Source organism: Sus scrofa, chromosome 7, assembly GCF_000003025.6.
Source record: "Sus scrofa isolate TJ Tabasco breed Duroc chromosome 7, Sscrofa11.1, whole genome shotgun sequence".
Lineage (NCBI taxonomy): Eukaryota > Metazoa > Chordata > Mammalia > Artiodactyla > Suidae > Sus > Sus scrofa.
Window position 1 is genome coordinate 37,787,677 of NC_010449.5, and position 23,594 is coordinate 37,811,270.

The 23,594-nt window shown below is 48.3% G+C and overlaps 1 protein-coding gene across 1 annotated transcript; it reads right to left on the reverse strand.

The window, feature by feature from the left end:
- PRPH2 (peripherin 2) lies at positions 871 to 17,466 on the reverse strand. Its single transcript, XM_013977947.2, has 3 exons — positions 16,886 to 17,466; positions 7,055 to 7,301; positions 871 to 2,714 (listed from the first exon to the last, which is right to left on the reverse strand). The coding sequence occupies exons 1-3, from the start codon at positions 17,464 to 17,466 to the stop codon at positions 2,502 to 2,504; spliced, it is 1,041 nt and encodes a 346-aa protein (XP_013833401.2). The 3' UTR covers positions 871 to 2,501.

Consider the following 23,594-nt stretch of genomic DNA (forward strand, 5'->3'; position numbering starts at 1 on the left):
CAGGGAACTTCCATATGCCGTGAGTGTGGCTCTGAAATGACAATAAATAATTAATTAACCACTTAGAATGGAACCAGTCCCAACCACCTCATAAGTAATTGGTGCTTGCTCCTCTGCTCTGTCTCCTGCTCTGGGATGGAGGACTGCCCTTCCACTGGCTCACTACACCCCACCCCCTTCTGTTCTGGGATCTGTAATAGACCTTGTGAATCTACTCCTGTTGTGTGAATGCACTCAAACTGTGCCTTCAGGAGTTCCCGTCGTGGCGCAGTGGTTAACGAATCCGACTAAACCATGAGGTTAAGGGTTCGATCCCTGGCCTTGCTCAGTGGGTTAAGGATCCGGTGTTGCCATGAGCTGTGGTGTAGGTCACAGACGCGGCTCAGATCCCAAGTTGCTGTGGCTCTGGCATAGGCTGGCAGCAACAGCTCCAATTAGACCCCTAGCCTGGGAACCTCCATATGCCGTGGGAGTGGCCCAAAAATGGCAAAGACCAAAAAAAAAAAAAAAAACTGTGCCTTCAATCCAAGCAACTCCAGGGTTGTTGCTTCCCCAGAGCAGGAGCTGGGATACTGAGGGAGCTCCCCACTAACCCTATGGATGGCTTGTGTCCCCTCATGCAGCAGGATGTAATCTGCATGTTCTTAATTCAGTACACCAGCTCCAGGCCCCAACACCATCTGCTGTCAACCAACATCAGCTCGGATCCAAACTCTAGCAAATGCTGGAATGTGTGTGTGTGTGTTTAGGGCCATACCCACAGCACATGGAAGTTCCCAGGCTAGGGGTCAAATCGAAGCCTCTGCTGCTGGCCTACACCACAGCAACGCTGGATCCTTAACCCACTGAGCGAGGCCAGGGATCGAACCTGCATCCTCATGAATACTAGTCAGATTCATTTCTGCTGAGCCACGACAGGAACTCCGAGATGATTTGGGTTACCTGATGGTCCCCATTCTTGCAGATAAGAGAGCAAGAGGGAGAGAGGTGACATCCTGATCGTTAAGAGTACTTCCTTTCAGTGTCAGGTTTGCTTTTGTTAATAAATATTAGCAAGAATCAGGGATCCTGTGATCCATACATGTAGCACATACACTTAAGACAGGCATTTAACAAGGGCTATTTTCATACAATATAGTTTTTAATGTCTATCGTACAGCTGTCAACAGCATCGTTACGCACGTGGGCTTAGAGTGGCATTTCCTCGATGGTTCACAGTGCTCCCGAGTGGGGAAAACTCTGGGATCCTGGTCAGAGGAGCCGACTCCCTCAGCATCGTCCATGTGACTCATCCCTTGGTCTCCACACTCTAGTTGAATTAAACCTGGGCCCAAAGTTGGACAGAATGTCCAAACATCTTTGATCTGGTCTTAAGCCTGGGAGAGTTAGAGCCCCAGAACACCCCCCAGGCAGCACCAGAAGTCTTGTTTCCTCCACACTGAAACATCTTAGCACAGCAATGAAATCATTCTCTTTCCCCTATAATCTTCCTTTTTCTCTCTTTCCGGAGGGAAGGGAAAACTTCTCTCACAGTTGCTAGCGTGGGAAGACGAGCTGTCTCAAAGACTCTGTAATGCAAAAGTATTCGGGAAATAATCACTTTGCAGGATAGGTATCTGGGGAAAGAAGCAGGATGACACTCGCAGAGGACTCTGCCCTCCACTGTAGATAGTGTTGTCCTCAGGGGCTGGTCTCCAAAGGGTGGACTCTTGTCTGACTGCTGCTCTTTTTCCACAGAAGGGCAGCCGTCTAAGCCAGTGCTTCCACAGACAAGCCGAAGGAGGTCACCCAGCACTTCAGCTGGAACAAGCCAACCACCTGCCTCCCTCAGCCCATAGCTCACTCCTGGCTGGTGACCGAGGGCTTGTGAAGGTCACAAAAGCTGTGGTGTTGCTGGAGGAAATAATCCCCTCTCTTTAATTCTCTTGCCTCAGGATTGAGAATTCCCCTTTTGAGTTGTCACTGCTCTGGAGAGACCCCTACTCTTAGAAAACTGTTCACTGTTCCCCACCTTCTGTAACCACACAAATAAAATGGCTGACCTGTCAATCTTGGCATTTGAAAAAAAATGACAGCACGGCCAATACATTTTTCAGACTCCTGTGCTTATGCACCAAGTGACACTTTGGACATAGAATGAAGCAACTTGGAGCTGATCATGACGGCCAGCTCTTTAAAGGGGAGCAGCCCTGAAGTGTGGCCAGGAGCCTCAGGCTGGAACCGAATTCCTGTGCCATGAAGAGTCACCTGCCAAGAGGCCCCCGACGTCCACCGTGAGGGTGTGTCCTGGGGCAGTGGGCCTGAGCGGGGCTCAGTCACTCACATTTTGAGACAGCCGTTCAACAGAAGTTTTTAGGGACCGGACCCAATTTTAAGTCCCACCATCCAGAAGGGTCTCTGTGAGGTGGGCCGCCCTCCTTGGGAGATTCAGGTTGGGCGAGGGGGTATCCGCATTTCCTGGAGTCCACTACTCAGCGTCCAGAGGGGAGGACCCGGGGCCGTCAGCCAGCCTCTGACGCCTGGCCTGCATCCCCGCCCTCGGCTTCCACCTGGTTGCCCTTGCCCAGCTTCTTCACGCTCTCCAGGAAGGCCTTCCAGGTCTCCGGCACGCTCTTCTCCAGAAGCCAGCCCTCGCTCTCACACTCGGGGTCTTCGGGGTTGGACACACCTTCCAGTGCCGTGTGCAGGTACCGCAGCCCGATGGTGATGGTCACCTGGGGAGGGGAAAGGAGACTTAGAGGAGACCTGGGGAAATATCTGGGTCGGGGGCACCCGGAAACAGTGGGGCTGCCAGCCCACTCATCCCTGGAGACCTTCCAACGAGACCCTGTTGGCACTGGGTTGGCGAGGGCCTGCCCACCTCAGCCAGCTAGGAAGCTCCAGATACCTGCCTCTTCTCCAGCCTCATCTCAAACCCCCTCACCTCCCTTTCCAGCCCCCCGCCCCCCCCACCCCGGCATCTCTGGATCCTGCCCACACCTGACCTTTCTCCTCTCCAGTTCCACCACTTGCTATTTCTCTGCCTAGAACAGTGTCCTCCTCTACGTTCACCTGTCAGTTCAGCCTCAGCCCTGGTGGAGGGCTTATTCACCCTCCCTCTTCCCCTCAGGTCTCCCCCAGCCTGAGGGCGTAAATCCTGGGCTCCTTCTCTCTGTGCCCACCCCCACCTCATGCCTAGCATGTTGCTTGGCACATATTGGGTACTCAGTAACTATTTGCTGGATAGAATTAAAAAGTCACCTCCAGGGAGTTCCCATCATGGCGCAGTGGTTAACGAATCTGACTAGGAACCATGAGGTTGCGGGTTCGATCCCTGGCCTTGCTCAGTGGGTTAAGGATCCGGTGTTGCCGTGAGCTGTGGTGTAGGTCACAGACATGGCTCTGATCTGGCGTTGCTGTGGCTCTGGCGTAGGCCGGCAGCTACAGCTCCCAATAGACCCCTAGCCTGGGAACTTCCATATGCCGAGGGTGCGGCCCTAGAAAAGGCCAAAAAAAAAAAAAAGTCACCTCCATAGAGTTCTCTCATGGCTCAGCAGGTTAAGGATCCAGTGTTTTAACTGTAGCAGTTTGGGTCAATTCCACATGCTTGTGGATGTGGCCAAAAAAGAAAAAAATCACCTCTAGGAATTTCCTGGTGGCATGACAGGTTAAGGATGTGGTGTTGTCATAGCTGTGGCTTGGATCACTGCTGTGGCATGAGTTTGATCCCTGGACTTCCACATGTTAGGGGTGCAGCCAAAAAATTTTACAATAAAAAATGAAGGAGTTCCTGTTGTGGCGCAACGGAAGTAAACCTGACTAGTATCCATGAGGATGCAAATTTGATCCTTGGCCTCACTTATTGGATCGGGGATCCGGTGATGCCGTGAGCTGTGGCGTAGGTTGCAGACACAGCTCAGATCCTGTGTTACGTGGCTGTGATGGAGGCTGACAGCTATAGCTGCAATTTGATCCCTAGCCTGAGAAATTCCATATCCCATGGGTGTGGCCCTAAAAAGACAAATAATTAAATAAATGAATAAATAAACAATGAAAATCCACCTCCTTTTCTGCAAAGAATATGATACGTGGTTTCCTTCTACTTCTGTTATTTTAGTTAATGTGAAGATGAGCAGGTAATTTGTTTAGATTTGCTCACTGATAGTCACAGCAGCAGACTCTGGTGCCAAAATGCCTGGGTTCAAACCCCAACCCTGGCACTTAACCAGCCAGATGACCGGGAGACCTCAGTTTACTCATCTGATTTGCCGATTTTCAGAGGAAATACCACCTGCTTCACGGATGTGCCAAGATGCTTCAGTATGTGTAGAGCATGGTACCTGGTGCATAGCAAAGATGAACAGGAGTGTCAGCTGTCGTTGGTTATTAGTCAGCCTGGTAAGTATCTGTTTTCACTTTTCTAATCATGTATTGTGTTAGCCATTTGTTTCTATATGAATTCCTGATTTGCTGTTGTACTCTTCTCCCTTTATGATACAGCAAACTCTGTGAAAGTTTGGCCTACTAATGGAAAATGCTGACCCCTTGAGGGCAAGCATGGCCCTGATGCATCTTGTTCACCCACTGTCCCAGCCTCTAGAACAGCACTCAGTGGTGGTACAGCCTCAATAAATATCTGTTGAGTGAATACTCTGGGAGCATTTTATAATCACAGTTGTAGATGACCATAGTAACTAATAGTTTTAAGTATTGGTTATTGATATTGTCAATTGAAAGTTTAATAAACGGAGTTCCCATCGTGGCGCAGTGGTTAACGAATCCGACTAGGAACCATGAGGTTGCAGGTTCGGTCCCTGCCCTTGCTCAGCGGGTTAACGATCCGGCGTTGCCGTGAGCTGTGGTGTAGGTTGCAGACGCGGCTCGGATCCCGAGTTGCTGTGGCTCTGGTGTAGGCTGGCAGCTACAGCTCCAATTAGACCCCTAGCCTGGGAACCTCCATATGCCGCGGAAGCGGCCCAAGAAATAGCAACAGCAACAACAAAAGACAAAAGACCAAAAAAAAAAAAAAAAGAAAAAAGAAAAAAAAAAAGAAAATTAAAAAAAAAAAAAGAAAGTTTAATAAACTATTTTCACAGTGGAAAAACTCACCTCCTCCAGGAAGTCCTCCTGGTGTGTATGCACCCACTCCCAATTCCCTCCTGCTTTCCTGAAGGAGGCCCCCTGCTGCACTAAGAATGTCACACTTGGTAATCGTACTCCCTTTGGTTCATAAGTCAGATGTCATCTGCTCACTGGATTGTGAAGCCCAGAAGGACGAGACTCAGGGCAGAATCCTATAATTCCCTCAGCCACCCTTGTGCCCATCACAGAGCTCTGCCCACTGAAGGCCTCAAGTAAAAGTCAGGAGCATTCAAACTCTCTGTTCCCAGTGAACTGGTCCTCATCTTAAGCAGTCACTAGATTCCTGGAAAGCTGGGTAAACTGAGAGGCAGCCAATGGAACCCCATTTTCCCACCGTCTTGTTATCCTTTCAGTCCTCTTTTCATGTGTGTTCAAGGGACGTGGCCTTCGAACCTTCTAGCAATAAGCCTCTCTCCTCATTCTACACACTCATTCCCAAGACTCTGCCTCAAGGAATCAATAACTAATAAGCTGTCATGAATACGCTTGTGTTTGCCTCAGTGTTAAAAGTAGGTCTCCCTCTTCTCCCCACCTCTAACCACAGCCAGTACAGTCCCTGTGGGGTGATGTGTCAGAAGTGGTGTCTCTCAGCCAAGGGCACAGCTACATGTGAGTTTCCACAGCACTAAAGATCCACTTACTTAAAGGAAACTTTCAGTGAATCTTCTCTGATGGGGAAAGTTTCCCCACCTGATGTTTTATTTGTTCGGATTTTGGAGTTTGGGTTTCCTGCTGTCAGCTCAAAGCAGGAGCCCATAAATCCCCCTCTATGTCATGTTGGTGTACCCCTCACTGACATGTGTTCTCAGTCAGCACCCAGAACAGCGCCTGGCACTCAGTAGGGGGTGGAGAACAATCTCTTCAATAAATGAATGAATGAATGAGGGCTTGCTGCAGTCCAAGCCCTGGAGCTACAGAGAGACTTAAGCCTTACAAATGAGAGAAGATGACCCTACAAATAATTGGAATTACAGGTAAATTGCTACCAGAATCTCAAGAGAAGCACACATTTTCTGAAGCAGCCCAATGTACCTATCATCTCCTGCTGCCACCCTGTTGTCCCAAAGCCAAGTGCCGGCAGCCCCCTGTAACAGAGAGGTTAAATAGCTTTCTGAGACCTCAGACTGAAAAGATAGAGACACAGGATGAACCTCTAAAACATGCAAAGTAGGAGTTCCCATCGGGCTCAGCAGTAATGAACCCCACTAGGATCCATGAGGATGCAGGTTCAATCCCTGGCCCCGCTCAGTTAGTCAAGGATCCAGCGTTGCTGTAAACTGTGGTGTAGGTCTCAGACGCAGCTCAGATCTTATGTTGCTCTGGCTGTGCGTAGGCTGGCAGCTGTAGCTCCGATTCGACTTCTAGCCCAGGAACTTCCATATGCGGTGGGTGCAGCCCTAAAAAGCAAACAAAAACAAAAACAAAACAAAACATACAAAGTGAAAGAAGCCAAACACAAAAGGTCACATGTTATATGGCTCCATTTATATGAAATGTCCAGGATAGATAAACCCACAAGGACAGAACACAGATTGGTGGTCACCAGGGGCTTAAGAGGAAGAGAGCAGGGGGACTGGCTGCTTACTTGATATGAGGTTTTTTGAGGGGGTGATGGAATTTTTTTTAACAAGATAGGTGTGGTGGTCACACAACACTGTGAATGCACTAAAGGCCACCAAACTGTTCTCTTTAAAATGATTATGTGCTGTGAATTTCAACCTAATGAAATCTTTTTTTTTTTTTTTTTTTTAAGTGGTAGGATAGAAACAGACAAAAAAGTGGAAGTTCTGGTGTTCAAGCCTAGGCCTGCCTGCCCCATGGCAGTCAGAGGGCTAGTTCCAAGGAGGGAGACCCAGGCCCAGCTCCACACCCCGTCAAGTCCCAGTGGGGCCGGTGGCTCCCTCTCACCCTGCCCCTGTTGGCCGGGGCCTACCTCCAAGAGCCAGACGAGCAGCGTCACAGCACCCACGGTGTTCATGAGGTTGCTGTAGTAGCTCAGCAGGGCAGCCCTGCAGCCTCGCACCCACAGGTTGAGCTCCTCCGTCTGGTGGTCATAGCTGTAGTGTGCCGAGTTGTTGGTGAGCTGGTACTGGATGCAGGGCCGTGGCGAGTTGGGGTTGCAGCAGCTGAAGGGGACACCATCCACCAGGTACCGCCCATCCACGTTGCTCTTGATGCGACTGGAGGAGAAACAGGCAGCTTGTGATCAGCTTCCCAGACTTCTCACCAGATGCCAGCTCTCCTACCCCCCACCTCCTACCCCCATTCATTCATTTGCTCTCTCTCAAGAAATGCTTGCTCTGCACTGACTATGCACCGGTTGGTGTTCTAGTTGCTAAAGATACCAGTGACCCTAGAGAGCCAATGCCCCAGGCTTCCTGGAGCTTATGTTTAGAGGATTGGGACACATGATAAACCAAGAAGCAAGGAAATAGGGAACATGCATATCCTGTCTCTTGTGTAGCAATGTAGATTCAACAAAATAATCCTACAAGACTGAGACGAGGCTCTGCGTGGCATTCGTGATGATCAGATTTACCCCCAGCCCTCTCTCCAACCTCATCTCTCCCTTACAGGTCACAGGGGCCCGAGGCCCCCTCTGTCCAGATCAGTTCAGGTCAACAGTCATTTCCAGAAGGCCCACTCTGGCCCTGGGCCTTCGCAGAGGCAGGGACGAGTCTGCCCACAGCTTGCTTGCCATCCACACTGAGCTCTGTCCCCAGCCGGATCGGGGCTTCTTACTCACCTAAAGGATGCAGCCTGCACAACTTTTGCATTTCTCTATTTATGCATATATTTGGTTAGAGTGCATCATACATCCATGTGTGGGTTCAGAATTCAAAAAGGGGAGTTCCCGTTGTGGCTCAGTGGAAATGAACTAGTATCCATGAGGTTGAGGGTTCAATCCCTGGCCCTGCTCAGTGGGTTAAGGATCCAGCATTGCCGTGAGCTGTGGTGTGGGTCGCAAAATACAGCTTGGATCCTGCGTTGCTGTAGCTGTGGTGAAAGCTGGCCACTGCAGCTCCGATTAGACCTGTAACCTGGAAACTTCCATATGCCACAGGAGCAGCCCTAAAAAAAAAAAAAAAAAAATTGAATTCAAAAGGGGTAGACACCTTTACAGTAAAAGGTTGGCCCCTCTCCATCAGGAGAGCTGGGTTATGTCCTACCTGACCTGAGTGTGGTTACCCAGGAGACTATGTGTCAAAATTCATGGAGCTGCACAGTTAAGATCTGCACATTTGACTGCATTTTATCCTGAGTAAAAAAGGTTTTTTTAAGTTGCCTGCACAGGAACAACGTATTACATAATAGCAACAGAATTTTACAGCATAGGAGTAGGAAGCATGTAATTGTCTAAAGTAGAAATTGTTTTCAAAGATGTTCATTGAAATAATTACACTCTAAAAAAAGATGTCTAGTTTAGATTCTAAATAAAATCTCAATACAAAAATGTCTCTCCTGCTGTGCAGCACAGGGAACTATACAGCGTTAGCTTACTGCCAATCACAGTGACAGAACATGATAGAAGATAATAATGAGAAAAAGAATTTAAAAAAACATACGTGTATGTGTGTATATATGTATGTATGTATAAATGGGTCACTTTGCTGTACAGCAGAAACTGATAGAACATCATAAACCAACTATAATAAAAAAATTTTTGAAGAAAAAATGTCTCCCTTCTTGTCTCTTGGCCTCCAGATCCCTGCACAGTGGCCAGCTCTGTCTGTCCTTCCACAGAGACCTCGTGTATGGACAAGCAAACTCAGATTCTGCAAAGTTCTTATTCTTCCTGTTTTGTTTGTTTGTTTACCCAAATGATAGTAAAATATACACCATCTTGCAATCCTTTTTTCCCTTAGCAATAGTGTAGAGATCTTTTTGTATCTGTCAATGGGGAATGTTCCCCAGGGTTTAATGATGTGCCTGGTATCCACGTTGTTTTTTGTTTTGCTTTCTACAGCCACACTTGTGGCATATGGAGGCTCCCAGGCTAGGGGTCGAATCCAAGCTGCAGGCCTATGTCACAGCCACAGCAACACTGGAGCTGAGCTGTGTCTGCAACCTACCTATACCACAGCTCACAGCAATGCCAGATCCTTAACCCACCTGAGCGAAGCCAGGGAATCAAACCTTCATCCTCATGGACACTCTGTCAGGTCCTTAAGCCACTGAGCCACAACGGGAACTCCTCCCCATTGTCAGATGGCCTTTGGGGGTGTTTTCTAGTTCCCTACTGATGGATGCTTGGGGTTTTCCCAGTCTCCTGTTCGTACAAACCGGACATGGGTCGTTTTGCATATTGGGAGACTATCTAGAGGGTAAATTCCTAGAAGAGTCATCCCTGCATCAGAGGGTCCATCTGTGACTGCACCAGAGCCAGAGCCCTGCCGTAGTTCTCCCCTTGAGGATTATACACTCACACCCCCACCACCCACTCACAGGAGCCTGCCCCTCACAACCAGGTCCACACAGGTCCTGTTTTTGATGTCTGCCAACCTGATAGATGAAAAAGAGTATCTCAACATTGTTCTAATTTCCATTTTTCATTATGAGTGAAATTGAGTATCTTTTGGTTAAGATCCATTTGTGGTTCCTTTTCAGTGAACTGTCTGCTCATCGGTATAATTAAGACCCAGGGAAGGCTCTGCACATTGTGGCCTCCTTGGTTCCTGAACCATCCTTGTCTGCATTATGACGACCATATCACAGGCTCTCCAGTGTCTGACCGCTGCTTCACGGACAGGACCCACTGCCCAGAGAACGGATGGCCCTGGACACGCAGGTGGTCCAGAGCCAGGACCAGGGAAGAGGAGGACAGCCTTCGTTTACTCCAGGTTCATCGCTCTGGGCAAGTTCCTTCCTCTCGCCAGGCCTCGGCGTACTCATCTGTAAAATGGAGTTGCCTTGAAGATCACATGAAGGGATCCACGTAAAAAGGCCCAGAAGAGTGCCCGGTACGTAGGGAGCACACAAGGAACATGAACTCCTGGCCTGGGCTGGGATATGCAGGCAGAACAAGAGCCTGCGCTTCAGCGTGAGCTCTGTGTGCCCCGGGGAGTGGCTGTGACAGGGCACCAGGCCACATGACACTGCTGGGGCACAGTCACATGTACGTGGGTGGCTCAGGCTCTGCCAATGGTGGCGAAGCTGCGAGCACCTTCTCTGACCGTGTCTGCAAGGGCAGAGTTCACTGCCGGCCGGAGGCAGGGGCTGTGACACGTTTGTTCAGGGGCAGAAGTGGCCACTGCAGAAGTTCAGCTGCACTGTGAGGGTGGTGGGAGCAGCCCTCCCTGCGCAGCCCCCGTGCAGCACCAGCTCAGCTGGCTGGGGGGGTCCTGGGTGTCCTGGTAGGGGGACTGGAGCAGGAGGCCTTCAGCAGGGCGTCCGCTCCTGAGGGGCCAGCAGCCCTCACAGGACTGAGCAGTTGGTCTCCCACCCCCAAGACCAACCCCGGAGGGCCTGGTCTCCAAACAGAAATCCTCTTCATTGTCCTTCTTCCTGACCTGCAGGCTGTCCCTGGACCCGGCTCTCACCTGCACAATGTCCCACTGGGCCATTCCCAGTGTCCCCGTGGAGAGAAGTGGGTAGAGCCGAGAGAGCCGGCCTTTGAGTCCCAAGCCTGCGTCTGAGCTGTGGGGCTTCACTCTCTGGACTGGTCTCATGAGGCAGCGCTGTGGGGAGGTTTCAGTCAGGCCGTCGGAGGACAGCACTTGACACAGGCCTGGGAGAAGTGGCTCCTCCCCCCTTAGGGACATCTTCGGGAGACAGGGGACCCTACAACCCACCAAACTGTTCTGTAGAGGAAAAAGTGGGGCCCAGAGCAGGGCAGGGCCTCAGCCGAAGCCCCACAGGATGTGGAAGACCAGCCCACAGCAGTTGCCCACTCCTCAGAGTTTCCCCAGAGTCTCTCAGGTGCTTCCTGCCAGTTGGCTTTTTGAACTAAACTTCCTGGGAAAGCATGAGTTCTCTCCCCTGTTCCTGTCCCAGGAGCCCTTCCTTGTTCACCATCAACTCTCCTATGTAATCCCATTGTCCCTAAGCTGGGGTAAGCCTACAGATCTGCCTAATACTTGCCGAGGGCTGTGTCTCCCCTCAGACTGGGGCTCCCTGAGGCAGGGCTGTGTCTCCCCTCAGACTGGGGCTCCCTGAGGATGGGGCTGTGTCTCCCCTCAGACTGGGGCTCCCTGAGGATGGGGCTGTGTCTCCCCTCAGACTGGGGCTCCCTGAGGCAGGGCTGTGACTCCCCTCAGACTGGGGCTCCCTGAGGACAGGGCCCTGGTCAGCATGGATGGGAAGACAGGCCTGGCTTGGTTGATGTTGGAGTTTCCCCAGGCCCCCAGCCTGTCACCTTTTGGGGTCCCACATCTCCAGAACTAGCCCTCCCTCTCCCCAAGAAGCACTGTTCTTTACTTAATGCTTGCCCTGGTTCCAACCACAGATTAAGGCTCCACTCACCCTCTTAAGACAAAGCCAGGCAGAGGAGAGCTCCTTAGGTGGTGAGCTGACTATTTATATCAGAGTATTTCCCAGGCTGCAAATCTCTGCTCAGGGCTCACCAAGGCTTGTAAGGGTCTTGACTGAGATAAGGCTTTGTTCTAGCCCACTCTCCCATAGCCAAGCTATGTATGACTTGGGAAAATCATCACATTGGCATTTTCCTAGAAAAACCAACATGATTTAGTAGGTAAATTGATAAACCAACAAGGAAAGCCATATGGAAATGAAGGAGAGGAGAGGAGGGAGCCGTGAGTGTAACTGATAGTCAGTCCCCAACTAGAATGGAATGCCAGCTGAGTGACACCTGTGGAACTGTGACAACTCTCTTGACTTCTGTGAGCCTTAGTTTTCTCACCCGAGAAATGACAGTATAAATGTCTGACGGGGTGTGGGGGAGATTAATTGGGATAATACACATAGAGCACCTGGTATACAGCAAGTGCTATATTAGGATTTCTTTGGTTTCTTTTTTTGAGTAGTCACTGGATATAAAGAACTTCAAGTGGTGAGGGAGGATATAAGAAGGAGGGGACACAGCCCCGCCTCAGGGAGCCCCAGTCTGAGGGGAGACACAGTCCTGCCCTCAAGAATCTCCTAGCCAAGGTCCAGAATTCTTGAGATATCTATTAATTATTTAGGAAGAGGGAGCAAGTGCCATAGCCTGTTGGTTCCATGGCAAGGACAGTAAAGTGAGAGAGCTTGGTACCTGCTCCTCCCTCAGACTGAGGACCCCAGGCCAGGCCTTCCTGGCTGACAGTTCTTCAGACTGACAATGCCAAGGCCTCTAAGCTTCATCCACTGCCTCTCACCCCAAGACACTAAAACTCAGTTCATCCTGAAAGCAGGAGTAAACTTTAAAGGAATAGTTATAAACTGGCTGAAGACCTCATGTCCCCTCTGGTGTGAGGCAATAAGGTGCCCACAGCAGCACCCTAGGGGGTTTTCTTGCCAAAACTGAAGCTGAATCCAGTCCCACCTCAGCCCTAACTACTGGTTTACAGGGAACACAGGACACAGAAGAACACATTAGATGACACCACTTGGCTGCAGTAGCCCAACCTCAGAATTTGGGCAGTTCTGCAGGACAAATTGCTGACTTCCACCAAGACGCACAGGACATGAATAAGGTAACTGTTCTGAGTAAAAGAGACTTAGGAGACCAAACAACCAAATGCAAGGTGTGGTTTAGATCCTGATGTGAACAAACCAACTGCAAAGACATCTTGAGACAATCAGAGATACTGAACACAGACTGGGGAGTAAATGACAGTGATGTTAATGGCTGTGATTAACACTGTGCTCATGGGAGTTCCCATCGTGGTGCAGCGGAAACAAATCCAACTAGCGTCCATGACGACGAAGGTTCGATCCCTGGCCTTCCCTGGCCTTCCCTGGCCTCGCTCAGTGGGTTAAGGATCCGGCGTTGCTGTGAGCTGTGGTGTAGGTCGCAGACACGGCTCGGACCCCGTGTTGCTGTGGCTGTGGTGTAGGCCAGCAGCAACAGCTCTGATTAGACCCCCTCCCTGGGAACTTCCATATGCCTCAGGTATGGCCCTAAAAAGACAAAAGACCGAAAAAAAAAAAAAAAAAAAAAACACAGCCTGTGCTTATGTTAAACAAAAAAGGCCAAAAAACAAATAACCCTCTTAATTTATTAGAAATTCCTCCTAAAGTATTTAGGGGTAAGAGAAAACATTGCCCTGGATTTGCTTCTCAATGTGGGGGTGGGGGTGAGGTGAGGGGTGTTTAGGGGAGCAAGGGCGTGAGGATGGAAAAAGAAAGGTATCTGGATGGTGTTTGATGGAACAAGAAAAGCACAATGTGTACATTTGTCAAAATTAGGTGATGAGTACACAGGGACTCTACACTTGCGAACGCTGGAAATCTTTGCTTGTTTGTTTGTTTGTCTGTCTTTGTAGGGCCGCACCCTCTGCATATGGAGGTTCCCAGGCTAGGGGTTGAATCGGAGCTGCAGCTGCTGCTTACACCACAGCCACAGCAACACGGGATCTGAGCCCCATCTGCGACCTAACCCACAGCTCATGGCAGTGCTGGATCCTTAACCTACTAAGCGAGGCCAGGGATTGAACCTGCATCCTCATGGATACTAGTCAGATTCATTTCCACTGAGCCACAATGGGAACTCCTAGAAATCTTAATAAAAGTTGAAAATGCAAAAAAAAAAAAAAATTAAAGAAGCTGTGATTGAGAACCACAAATCTATGTCCAGATAACTCGCTCTAACTTGACCGAGGAAAGCAAGGACATTTCTGGACTCATCTCCTCCTCTGAGGGCCTTCCCTCTCCACTCCCCATCCCCCCCACCTGCCCCTCCCCCACTGCAGGACCACCAGGCTGGGGAGGGAGAGAGAAGGTAAAGCAGGTGCCTGGTACATGGGGAGCCTATGGGTATTTCTGGTTTCTGTGGGGCCTCCTGCTGATCTGAGACCTGGGCACAGAAGGGTGGAAGCCCGTCCTCATCCACAGGTGCCTGTGGAGGCCTCAGCATGTCTGCCCACACCTTCCACTGTCCCTCTGCAGAGGAAGAAGGGATGAGAAGTCAGATATGGGAAGAAAGGGGACCTGAGGCACTGCCCAAAGCCAGCTGGGTAATTGGGGGTTTCAGTCATCAGGGAACAAATGCTCATCTAATACAGAGTCTGTGGTGCTTTACCCTCGCTTCGAAGAGCAGAATTACAACCTGGCACTCCATACAGTGGGATATTATTCAAACCAGAGAGGGACTGAATTGCTGACACGTGCTGCAGCGTGGATAGACTTTGCAAACATTGTGCTAAATCAGAGAAACCAGACCCCAGAGGACAAATATTAGATGATTCCATTCAAATGAAATGTCCAGGAGTTCCCATTGTGGCACAGTGGAAATGAATCGGACTAAGAATCATGAGGATGCAGGGTCCATCCCTGGCCTCACTCAGCAGGTTAAGGATCCGGCGTTGCCGTGAGCTGTGGTGTAGGTTGCAGACGCAGCTCGGATCCCGAGTTGCTGTGGCTCTGGCGTAGGCCAGCGGCTACAGCTCTGATTCAACCCCTAGCCTGAGAAACTCCATATGCCGTGGGAGCGACCCCAGAAAGGCAAAACGACAAAAAAAAAAAAAAAGTTTAATTACTCAAAGTCTTGTAAAAATCTTGAATTATTCCTTCCTGATCTCAGTCTGGGGAACCAGCCATTGCCCTTAAAGATTCCTCTGAAAAATCTCCAAGAGCCAGCTTCCCCAGCGAGCGAGCACCATGCTCAGATAGGGACACTCAGTTTCTCTTAATGTTGTCACCATATTTTTTTTTTTGCATAGCAAAGAAAAATTTTTCCAAATCAATGGAGTTAAAGATAGTTGCTGGTTTGGGGCATTGAGGTAATTTTGATCAAGTTTAATGTTTACCTAAAATTTTAGATACACCTACCACTGGGAATGGAGCAGCTACCTGGAGCACTGCTGCACCCTGGGACAAAAGGGGATTTAGGGATTACAGGGAGATCTTGTAAGTCTCGCCAAGGACTGACTGTGGACAGAAGACAATCAAGGAAAATGACCAAGGAAAAGATGAGAAGCCCCTACCCGTCCATCACAAAGGCTGGTTCTGCCATTGGCTTCCACTCTCCAGCCTCCTCCCCGCTCAGGAATTCTGCTTGCCCCTCTGGCTTCACACCCACCTGGGGCAACTTATACAAATCATGCCACTTGGTGCTGTCCCTGCGGACCTGTCCCCTAGAAAGGGCATGGTTTCCAAGCCTCCTTGACGAGGGATTTGTAGCAGTAATCCCCACACACAGAGAAAATAAAATCCCAGGCAGTGACCTTCAACCTGACTTCCCTTGCCTCCGAGGTACAGCTAAGCTAGCCATCTGGGGTTCGCGGGTGTCATCTGGGCTTCCACCAGGTCCCCCTGCCAGTGTGCCCCGTGCCCGGAGGGCACATCCCCTTTGCACTCACCAGCCTCACTCAGAGGATAAACCACTTAGATGAACAACTGAACCCTGAGCCTCAGAGCCTCAGCCTGGGAACGGGTAGAGTTGGAAAGGAAGGAGTGGTGCAGGACAGCCACTGGCTCAGGGCAGGTGCCTTCTCCCCAGAAGAATAACTCAAGGCCCAGAGTGGTGGGTCTCTTGGAAGAGGGGTGTGGAGTCAGCTTCCAAGCTGAGAGTCTCTTTCTCACTCACACCTTCCTTCACCCCTCCTCATGATTTTATTTTTACACATGCCAAGAACACTTTAGAAACACTTTATTGAGTTGCACTATCACGGTTTAAGTCGTAAACACCAGCAGGCATTTATTGAGCACTTGTTGTATGCCAGGCTCTAGAGAGAGCTAGGAGGTGACCTCCAAGGTTATGTATTCTGGTGTCTTCATTTAAAAATGGGCAAGCAGGAGTTCCCGTCGTGGCGCAGTGGTTAACGAATCCGACTAGGAACCATGAGGTTGCGGGTTCGGTCCCTGCCCTTGCTCAGTGGGTTAACGATCCGGCGTTGCCGTGAGCTGTGGTGTAGGTTGCAGACGCGGCTCGGATCCCACGTTGCTGTGGCTCTGGCGTAGGCCGGTGGCTACAGCTCCGATTAGACCCCTAGCCTGGGAACCTCCATATGCCGCGGGAGCGGCCCAAAGAAATAGCAAAAAGACAAAAAAAAAAAAAAAAATCAAGAAAATCAAGATAAAAATGGGCAAGCAAAGCCCAGGGTGTCAAAGGACACGTCCAAGGTTACTATCTAATTAACAACAGAGATAAACCACAGCACGGGCCCCCTGACTGTTCCATCTTCTGCCTTTTCCACTGGACAAACACTTTGAGAATGGATGCTAAGGGCTGGAAATTGGAAAACAGAGGAACTAACCAAGAAATGTATGCTTACAGGCCTGAATCCATTCACTTTGAGCAAGACAAGCAGCCAGATCACGTCTCAGTATATGTGATCCGTGAATCCCCCTCCCTCCTGTGTGAAGCAGACACAGTCCTGGCTGGGTCTCCCCCCATCCCCTCCCCAGCAGCTTCTATAACTTGACACCTTCCTCCTGTCTTAGCCAAACTTCAGGTTGAACCACATGAGGCTGCTGTTTTTTTAGGTCAAAGATGATAGAACAGCACCAATTCCACATAGTCCAACCAAACACACCCTCACACACGCAGGGTAAGTTGTGCACACAGAGCACCCAAGGGGGAGGAAACTGCACTGGACCAGGGGATCCAGAGACTCGGGTTCCGAGCCCCCTTATCGCTCTGACCCCAGGACCAGAGGCCACTCACTCTTTGACTTCTTTGGAGGAAAAATCCAGATAGCGGTTGCTGATCCACTGGATCTCAAACCAGTCCCGAAAGCCATTGTTGCCACAGCATTTGAACTCAATCTGCAGCATGTCGATGGTCCTCTTCATGAAACACCTGCCGGGGGTGTCTGTGTCCCGGTAGAACTTCATGCCGTTCTTGAGCCCGTGGGCCAGGGTGCTCTCCAGGGAGCCCCGCAGGAGGAAGCAGCAGAGGGCCACCAGGAAGAGGGTGACGTTGAAGAGGACACACACGGCCAGGTATGGCTTCAGCCAGGGTTTCCACTTGGCATACTTGGCAGGATCCAGGGCATCATAGCAGATCTTGCCAGCCAGAGAGTTGAAGACACAGGACAGCACCCCCATCCCTATCAAGGAATTGGGCACAAAGTGGCTCTCGGAATTGTCCATCACATCGCTCCTCTTCCGGAGTTCAATCTTTAGGAACAGCCCTAAGCCGAAGATGATGATACCAGCCAACACAGAAAGCCAGTTCATGAGCCAAAGCCCTTGGGCCAACTTGACCCGCTTCTTCTGGTCAAATTTGACTTTCAGCAGTGCCATGCTTGCGCAGTGCAGTCCGGGCAGCCTCCCACAGCGCAGCTCCCACTCCTGACCTTGGTGAGCCCGGAGGCTGAGGATTCAGGGCCTTGGAAAGGGTGCAGGTGGCCCAAGCTGCAGGGAGCTGCTCTGGGGGCTGCCCATGTTGTGCCCCTCCCCCCTAGCCTGGGACCCCCGTTAACTCACTCGACTGGGAACCAGGACCTCAGAGTCACAGCTCATGAAGGGGCCAGTCCTCAGCGTTGTTTCTGCAGTTCCCTTCCCAGCCAAGGAGAGACAGCCTGAAGGCTGCAGATTAAAAGTGGGATCCACAAGACATCTTGCTAATCTCTTTAGCCAGGTTCATCCCATTAGATAAAGCCGTAGCAGTTTCAGAACATGGCCAAAAGGAGGTTCCATGGACACACTGGAGCAGAGAGCTCTGGGTTCAGCATGGAGAACCAGGAGCAAAAAAAGGATAAGACAGGCCAAAGGAAAGGGCTTTACCTGGAGGTCTGGCTCAGATCCCTTGTCTCCCAGAAGTCTGTTTCCAGGATAAACACCTTCAACATGTAAAACTTCCTAATGGGACAAAGACATCATCGTCCAAGTTGAAAAACAAATGATAGATTGTGAGAAAATATTTGCAACATGTAAAAAAAGAATGATTAAACAAAAAAATATTTAACACCCACAATTCTACATAAAAACATCAACAATCAACTGGAAAAATAGGCAAAAAATAGGAACAGATTTATAACATGTAAATTAAGAAAGACCAAGGATCTAGAATTCCCATTGTGGCTCAGCGGTAATGAATCTGACTAGTATCCATGAAGAGGCAGGTTCGATCCCTGACCTCACTCAGTGGGTTAAGGATCCAGCATTGCTGTGAGCTGTGGTGTAGGTTGTAGATGTGGCTTGGATCCCTCGTTGCTGTGGCTGTAGCTTCGGCCAGTTCAAAAACGACCCCTAGCCTGGGAAGCTCCTTATGCCAAAGATGCAGCCCTAAAAAAAAATAAAAAAAAAATAATAAAAAAAAAAAAACCAAGGATCTGGAAAACATGACAATGTAAGCAGAATTAAGATAAATTAAAATAATAATAAAGGCCAAACTCAACCCATCAGATTGAACATCTGTCAAAATTCTGTCACCAAACTGTGCACAAAGACAAGCAGATGTGGAGATGTATGTTCTTTTTTTTTTTTTTTTTTTGTCTTTTTAGGGCTGCACTTGCAGCATATGGAGGTTTCCAGGCTAGGGGTGGAATCAGAGCTGCAGCTGCCAGCCTACACCACAGCCACACCAGATCCGAGCTGAGGTCTGTGACCTACACTGTAGCTCACAGCAACACCAGATCCTTAACCCACTGAGCAAGGCCAGGGATCAAACCCGCATCCTCATGGACACTAGTCGGGTTCTTAACCCACTGAGCTCTGATGGGACCTCCAATTTTGATACATTATTAATAAAACCCATAGCTTACATTAGGGTTAACCCTTTGTGTTGCACAGTTCTATGGGTTTTGCCAAAAGCATCACCTCATTTTTCCACCATCATATCATATAACATCATACAGAATATTTTCACTGACCTGATAATCTCTGTGTTCTGCCTGTTCCTTCCTCCTCCCCCTGATGCCCAGTCCCCAGCAACCACTGTCTCTATAGTTTTGCCTTTTCCATGTCTTAGAGTTGGAATCACACAGTATGGAGACTTTTCAGGCTGGTTTCTTTCCTTAGCCATATGCACTGTTCCCCCGCGTCTTTTCGTGGCTTTAATAGTTCATTTCTACTTATCGCTGAATAATATTCCATTAATGTGAATGTACCATGTTGTGTTTATCAGTTCACCTATTAAAGGGCATCTTGATTGCTTCCAATTTTTGGCAGTTATAAAAAACGTGGCTACCAAAACTCTACCACGCAGGTTTTTTTGTGGACAGAAAGTTTTCAATTCATTTGGGTAAACAGCTTGGAGTGCAATTGCTGGGTCGTATGGTGATGCTATGTTTAGCTTTGTTAAAAACTGCCAAATTATCTTCCAAAGTGGCTGTACTTTTATTTATTTTTTAAATTTTTTTTGCATTCCCACCAGCAGTGAATGAGAGTTCCTGTGGCTCCACACACTCGTCAGCATTTGGTGTTGTCAGTATTCTGGATTTTAGCCATTTTAATATGTATGTAGTGGTGTCTCACTTGTTTTAATTTGCATTTCCCTAATGATGCATGATGCAGAGCATCTTTTCATATGCTTATGTGCCATCTGTATACCTTCTTTGGTCTGTTCAGCACTTTTGCCCACTTTTCAATTGGATTTTTTTGTTCATTTTATTTTTATTTTTTTATTTTTTTGTCTTTTTAGGGCCGCATCCAAGGCATATGGAGGTTCCCAGGCTAGGGGTCGAATTGGAGCTGCAGCTGCTGGCCTACACCACAGCCACAGCAACGCCAGATCCAAGCCTCGTCTGGGACCTACACCGAAGCTCACGGCAACGCAGGAAATTTAACCTACTGAGTGAGGCCAGGGATTGAACCTGCGTGTTCACGGATGCTAGTCAGATTCGCTTCCACTCAGCCACGACGGGAACTCTCTATTTTCTTTAGACGGTAAGTTTTTACAACCATTTGGGAGAGTAATTTATCTCTATTGAAATTTAGAATGCACATTCCCAATGAGGCAGCAACTCCACTTTTCAGAACAGCCTGTGCCTAAGCACAAGGAGTTTTGTAACAAACCAGTCTTGTCCTCAAATTCATGTCAGCTGAACACTAAGGAAGTCTTCATGATTAGAATAAGAGGCCAAGGAGCTCAAGGCAGTAAGAGGGTCAGATCTCCAACCTGGAATCTCTTTTTTCTCCTTGTGCATTAGTCCTACTAGATTCACCACCTCCACACTCCTCTTGAAGATCTCCAAATCACTCAGTCAAATCAAAGGAGCATTTCTCCACGCATGGAGGAGGGGTGAGAACAAAGCAGGGAGATGTGATTTTTTTTTTTTCCCCTCCAGTATAGTCACCTCAGAAAACAAAACATTGATTCCATTGCTGGGGCCCAAGTTTGAACTTCCATTTGGGAGTGATCGCCAAGGCCAGGTGCCAAGCCATATGGGGAGATCAGTCTTGTTATTTTATTGTCAGACCACATTTTGAGTCAAAAACAGTATTACCCAGGATGACTGCTCTTCTAACAGCCACAATTCAGCATTTTAGTAGATTTGGACCCTCAAAGGATTTCAGCTCTTCATCATTAGAGACATTGAATGAAATGTGCTGCCCTTCCTTCCTTCCTTCCTCCCTTCCTCCCTTTCTCCCTTTCTCCCTTCCTTTCTTTCTTGCCACCTCAAAGCACACGGAGCCAGAGATCAGATCCAAGCCGCAGTTGAGACTTTCTCCGCAGCTGCGGCAATGCTGGATGCTTAACCCACTGCGCTGGCCAGAAATCGAACTTGCCCCCCAGCATTCCAGAGACGCAACAGATCCCGCTGCACCACGTGGGGAACTCTTGCTGCAGTTTCTGAAGTTCTCCCCCCCAACCAAGAGAGGACATTCAGACCAACAGAAGTATGACCAGACCAGATCTCCTATACACAAACTCTGAAGACAAATATCCCCTGAGAAAAGGAACTGTGAATGTCTGTAAAACCCTCTCAGGAACACGTGTGCCTATGAAATCATCAGAGGGAAGGAGAGGAAAGACTTGATGTAGAAAACAGAAACAAATTTAAAAATAGCTCAACAGGGATAAACCAATTAGTCAAGGACCTCTCTCTCCTCAAATGACCCCGAGGTGAATACGCTGAGGAGGGGCAAGGTTGAGCCCGCTGCAAGTCTGTGGGTGCCCCCTGGTGGCCAGAACTAGAATGACTGCAGTGGACGGAAAAAGGCGACCTCACCTCTGAGGCTAGAATGAATCTCAAAGGAACTCACCAGAAATGTCCCTGGCCAAACCTTTCCAGGAGGAAGCAAGGCAGGATGTGATGAGGAAGGAGCCAAGAAAAGTAGACTGCAGACAGAGGTGTGATGCATCTCTGGTAGAAGATGGGGGAAAGCTGGCTGCCTCCCCTACGGGATTAATGATGTAAGTCTACATGCTATAAATCTATTATAAAGATAATAGAATAGATTAATTAAAATAGGAGTGATTAGTTTTTCTTCCTTAGAATTTCCTTTCATGTTGTTATAATAATGGAATGAAAATAATTACACAATCTTTTTAAAAATAATGGAACCCAAGAGATCATCTCTTTAGAGCCCCTGCCTAAGGAAGAATGAGGCACAGTTCGGCTATTTGAAAAATTAACTGAATTTCGTTTTCTTAACTTCTCTCTTTTGTCATCCTGACTTTTTTTTGCCCTATACTCTTTTTCATTCTTCCTTCCTTTTTTCTCTTTCTTCTTGTTAAATATATCACACATAAAGAGCATAAAGAATAATGTTCATTAGGGAGTTTCTGTTGTGGCTTAGCCGGTTAAGAACCTGACTAATATCCATGAGGATGTGAGTCGGATCCTTGGCCTTGCTCAGTGGGTTAAGGATCCGGTGTTGCCATAAGCTGAAGCAGAGATCGCAGATGCAGCTCCAGTCCAGCATTGCTGTGGCTGTGCTGTAGGCTGGTAGCTGCAGCTCAGATTGGACTTTTAGCCTGGGAACTTCCAAATGCCTCAGATGTGACCCTAAACAGAAAAAGAAAAAAAAAAAAAAAAACAGAATAATTCTCATTAAATAAATAAAGGAAGGAACTGAACGGCAACAAAAACCTTTTCTCATGAATCTTTGCCCTCCTCTTTCAGGTTTAGTCCTGGTCACTCCTCAGAATTGAGGGCCATGCAGCGCCATTAGAACCAGTTTAAATTTGAAAATTCCATGATGAACACAAACTCTGGTTTGATAAGAACAAAAAAGCAAGACCATAAGGACTGTTAATGAAAGAATATTTCAGAAAGATTTTTTTTTTTTTGGTCTTTTTAGGGCCGCACCAGCAACACATGAAAGTTCCCAGGCTAGTGCTTGAATCAGAGCTGTAGCTGCCGGCCTACACCACAGCTCACGGCAATCAGAAAGAATTAAATAGCAAGACAAGATCCCTTTGAGCCTTCCTCTATGTCAGCCAGCTAACCCAGAAGGTCAACCTGAAACTGGCTGGCAGGTATAATGTCCCCGAGCTTTACACCCAAAATGTAAACATCTCGAGAGAACAGAGAAGTGAAGTGCTTCTCCCACAGGCGCTAATCTGATTTAATTTGAGATAAATTTAATTGTCTGCTGACGTTAAACTAAAGCAGGAAGAGAGAAGTGGAAACCATAACTAAAGGAGCTCGTTTTTATGTGTTTCAAAGGAGAGTATAAGCATCTGGAAAGTAGCCTTGTTAAGGAACCAATTACACAGTCTTCGACTAATTAAAATTAATGTGAGTTTAAAGAAAAAGAATAATGTTCAAATAAATATCCATATTCCCTCCTCCAGCATAAAAAATAGAAGATGACCAGCACCACGAAGCAACCTGGGTGCCCCTCTCTCTGTACTCCCAGAGGTAACGTGAGTTTGGTAATTACCCATCCTTTGATCTTCTTTGGTACCTATGAGTGTGTGCTTTAACAAGATACTCTTTAGTTTTGCATGATTTTGAACTTGCCATAAATAAAATCATATGATAAGTATTCTTTTTTTTTCCCCCAGCCACCCCTGTGACATGCAGAAGCTCCTGTGCCGATGATCCAACCCACTCCATAACATTAACTAGAGCCACAGTAGTGGCAATGCCAGATCCTTAACCTGCTGAGCCACCAGGGAACTCCAGTTAAGTATCTTCTTTCGGGTTTTTTTTCACCACACCCACAGCATGTGGAAGTTCCCATGCCGGGGACTGAACCTGTGCTGCTGCTAACCACCTGCACCACAGCTGCAGTAAGGCCAGATCCTTAACCCACTGCTCCACAAGGGAACTTCCCCGATAAGTGTTCTTTCTACTCTTGCCTTTCTCACCTGAATATCACTTTTAAATCTTTTGTACATACAGAAAAGCCCACACATCATAAATGAACAATTTAATCAATCAGCATAAAATTTTATTTTGAATTTCATTAATATTAATATACACAGCTATGATTCATTAATTTTTAATCTTTAAATATAATTTTCAATCTTTAAA

Bases quoted from the DNA above. Each gene is read 5' to 3' on its own strand.
- PRPH2 (XM_013977947.2), bottom strand. From the start codon at position 17,466: ATGGCACTGCTGAAAGTCAAATTTGACCAGAAGAAGCGGGTCAAGTTG. The intron at 7,302-16,885 runs GTGAGTGGCCTC...TTTCTCCTCCAG, and splicing joins TCCTCCAAAGAAGTCAAAGA to TCGCATCAAGAGCAACGTGG. The intron at 2,715-7,054 runs GTAGGCCCCGGC...TCCCCTCCCCAG, and splicing joins TGCTCGTCTGGCTCTTGGAG to GTGACCATCACCATCGGGCT.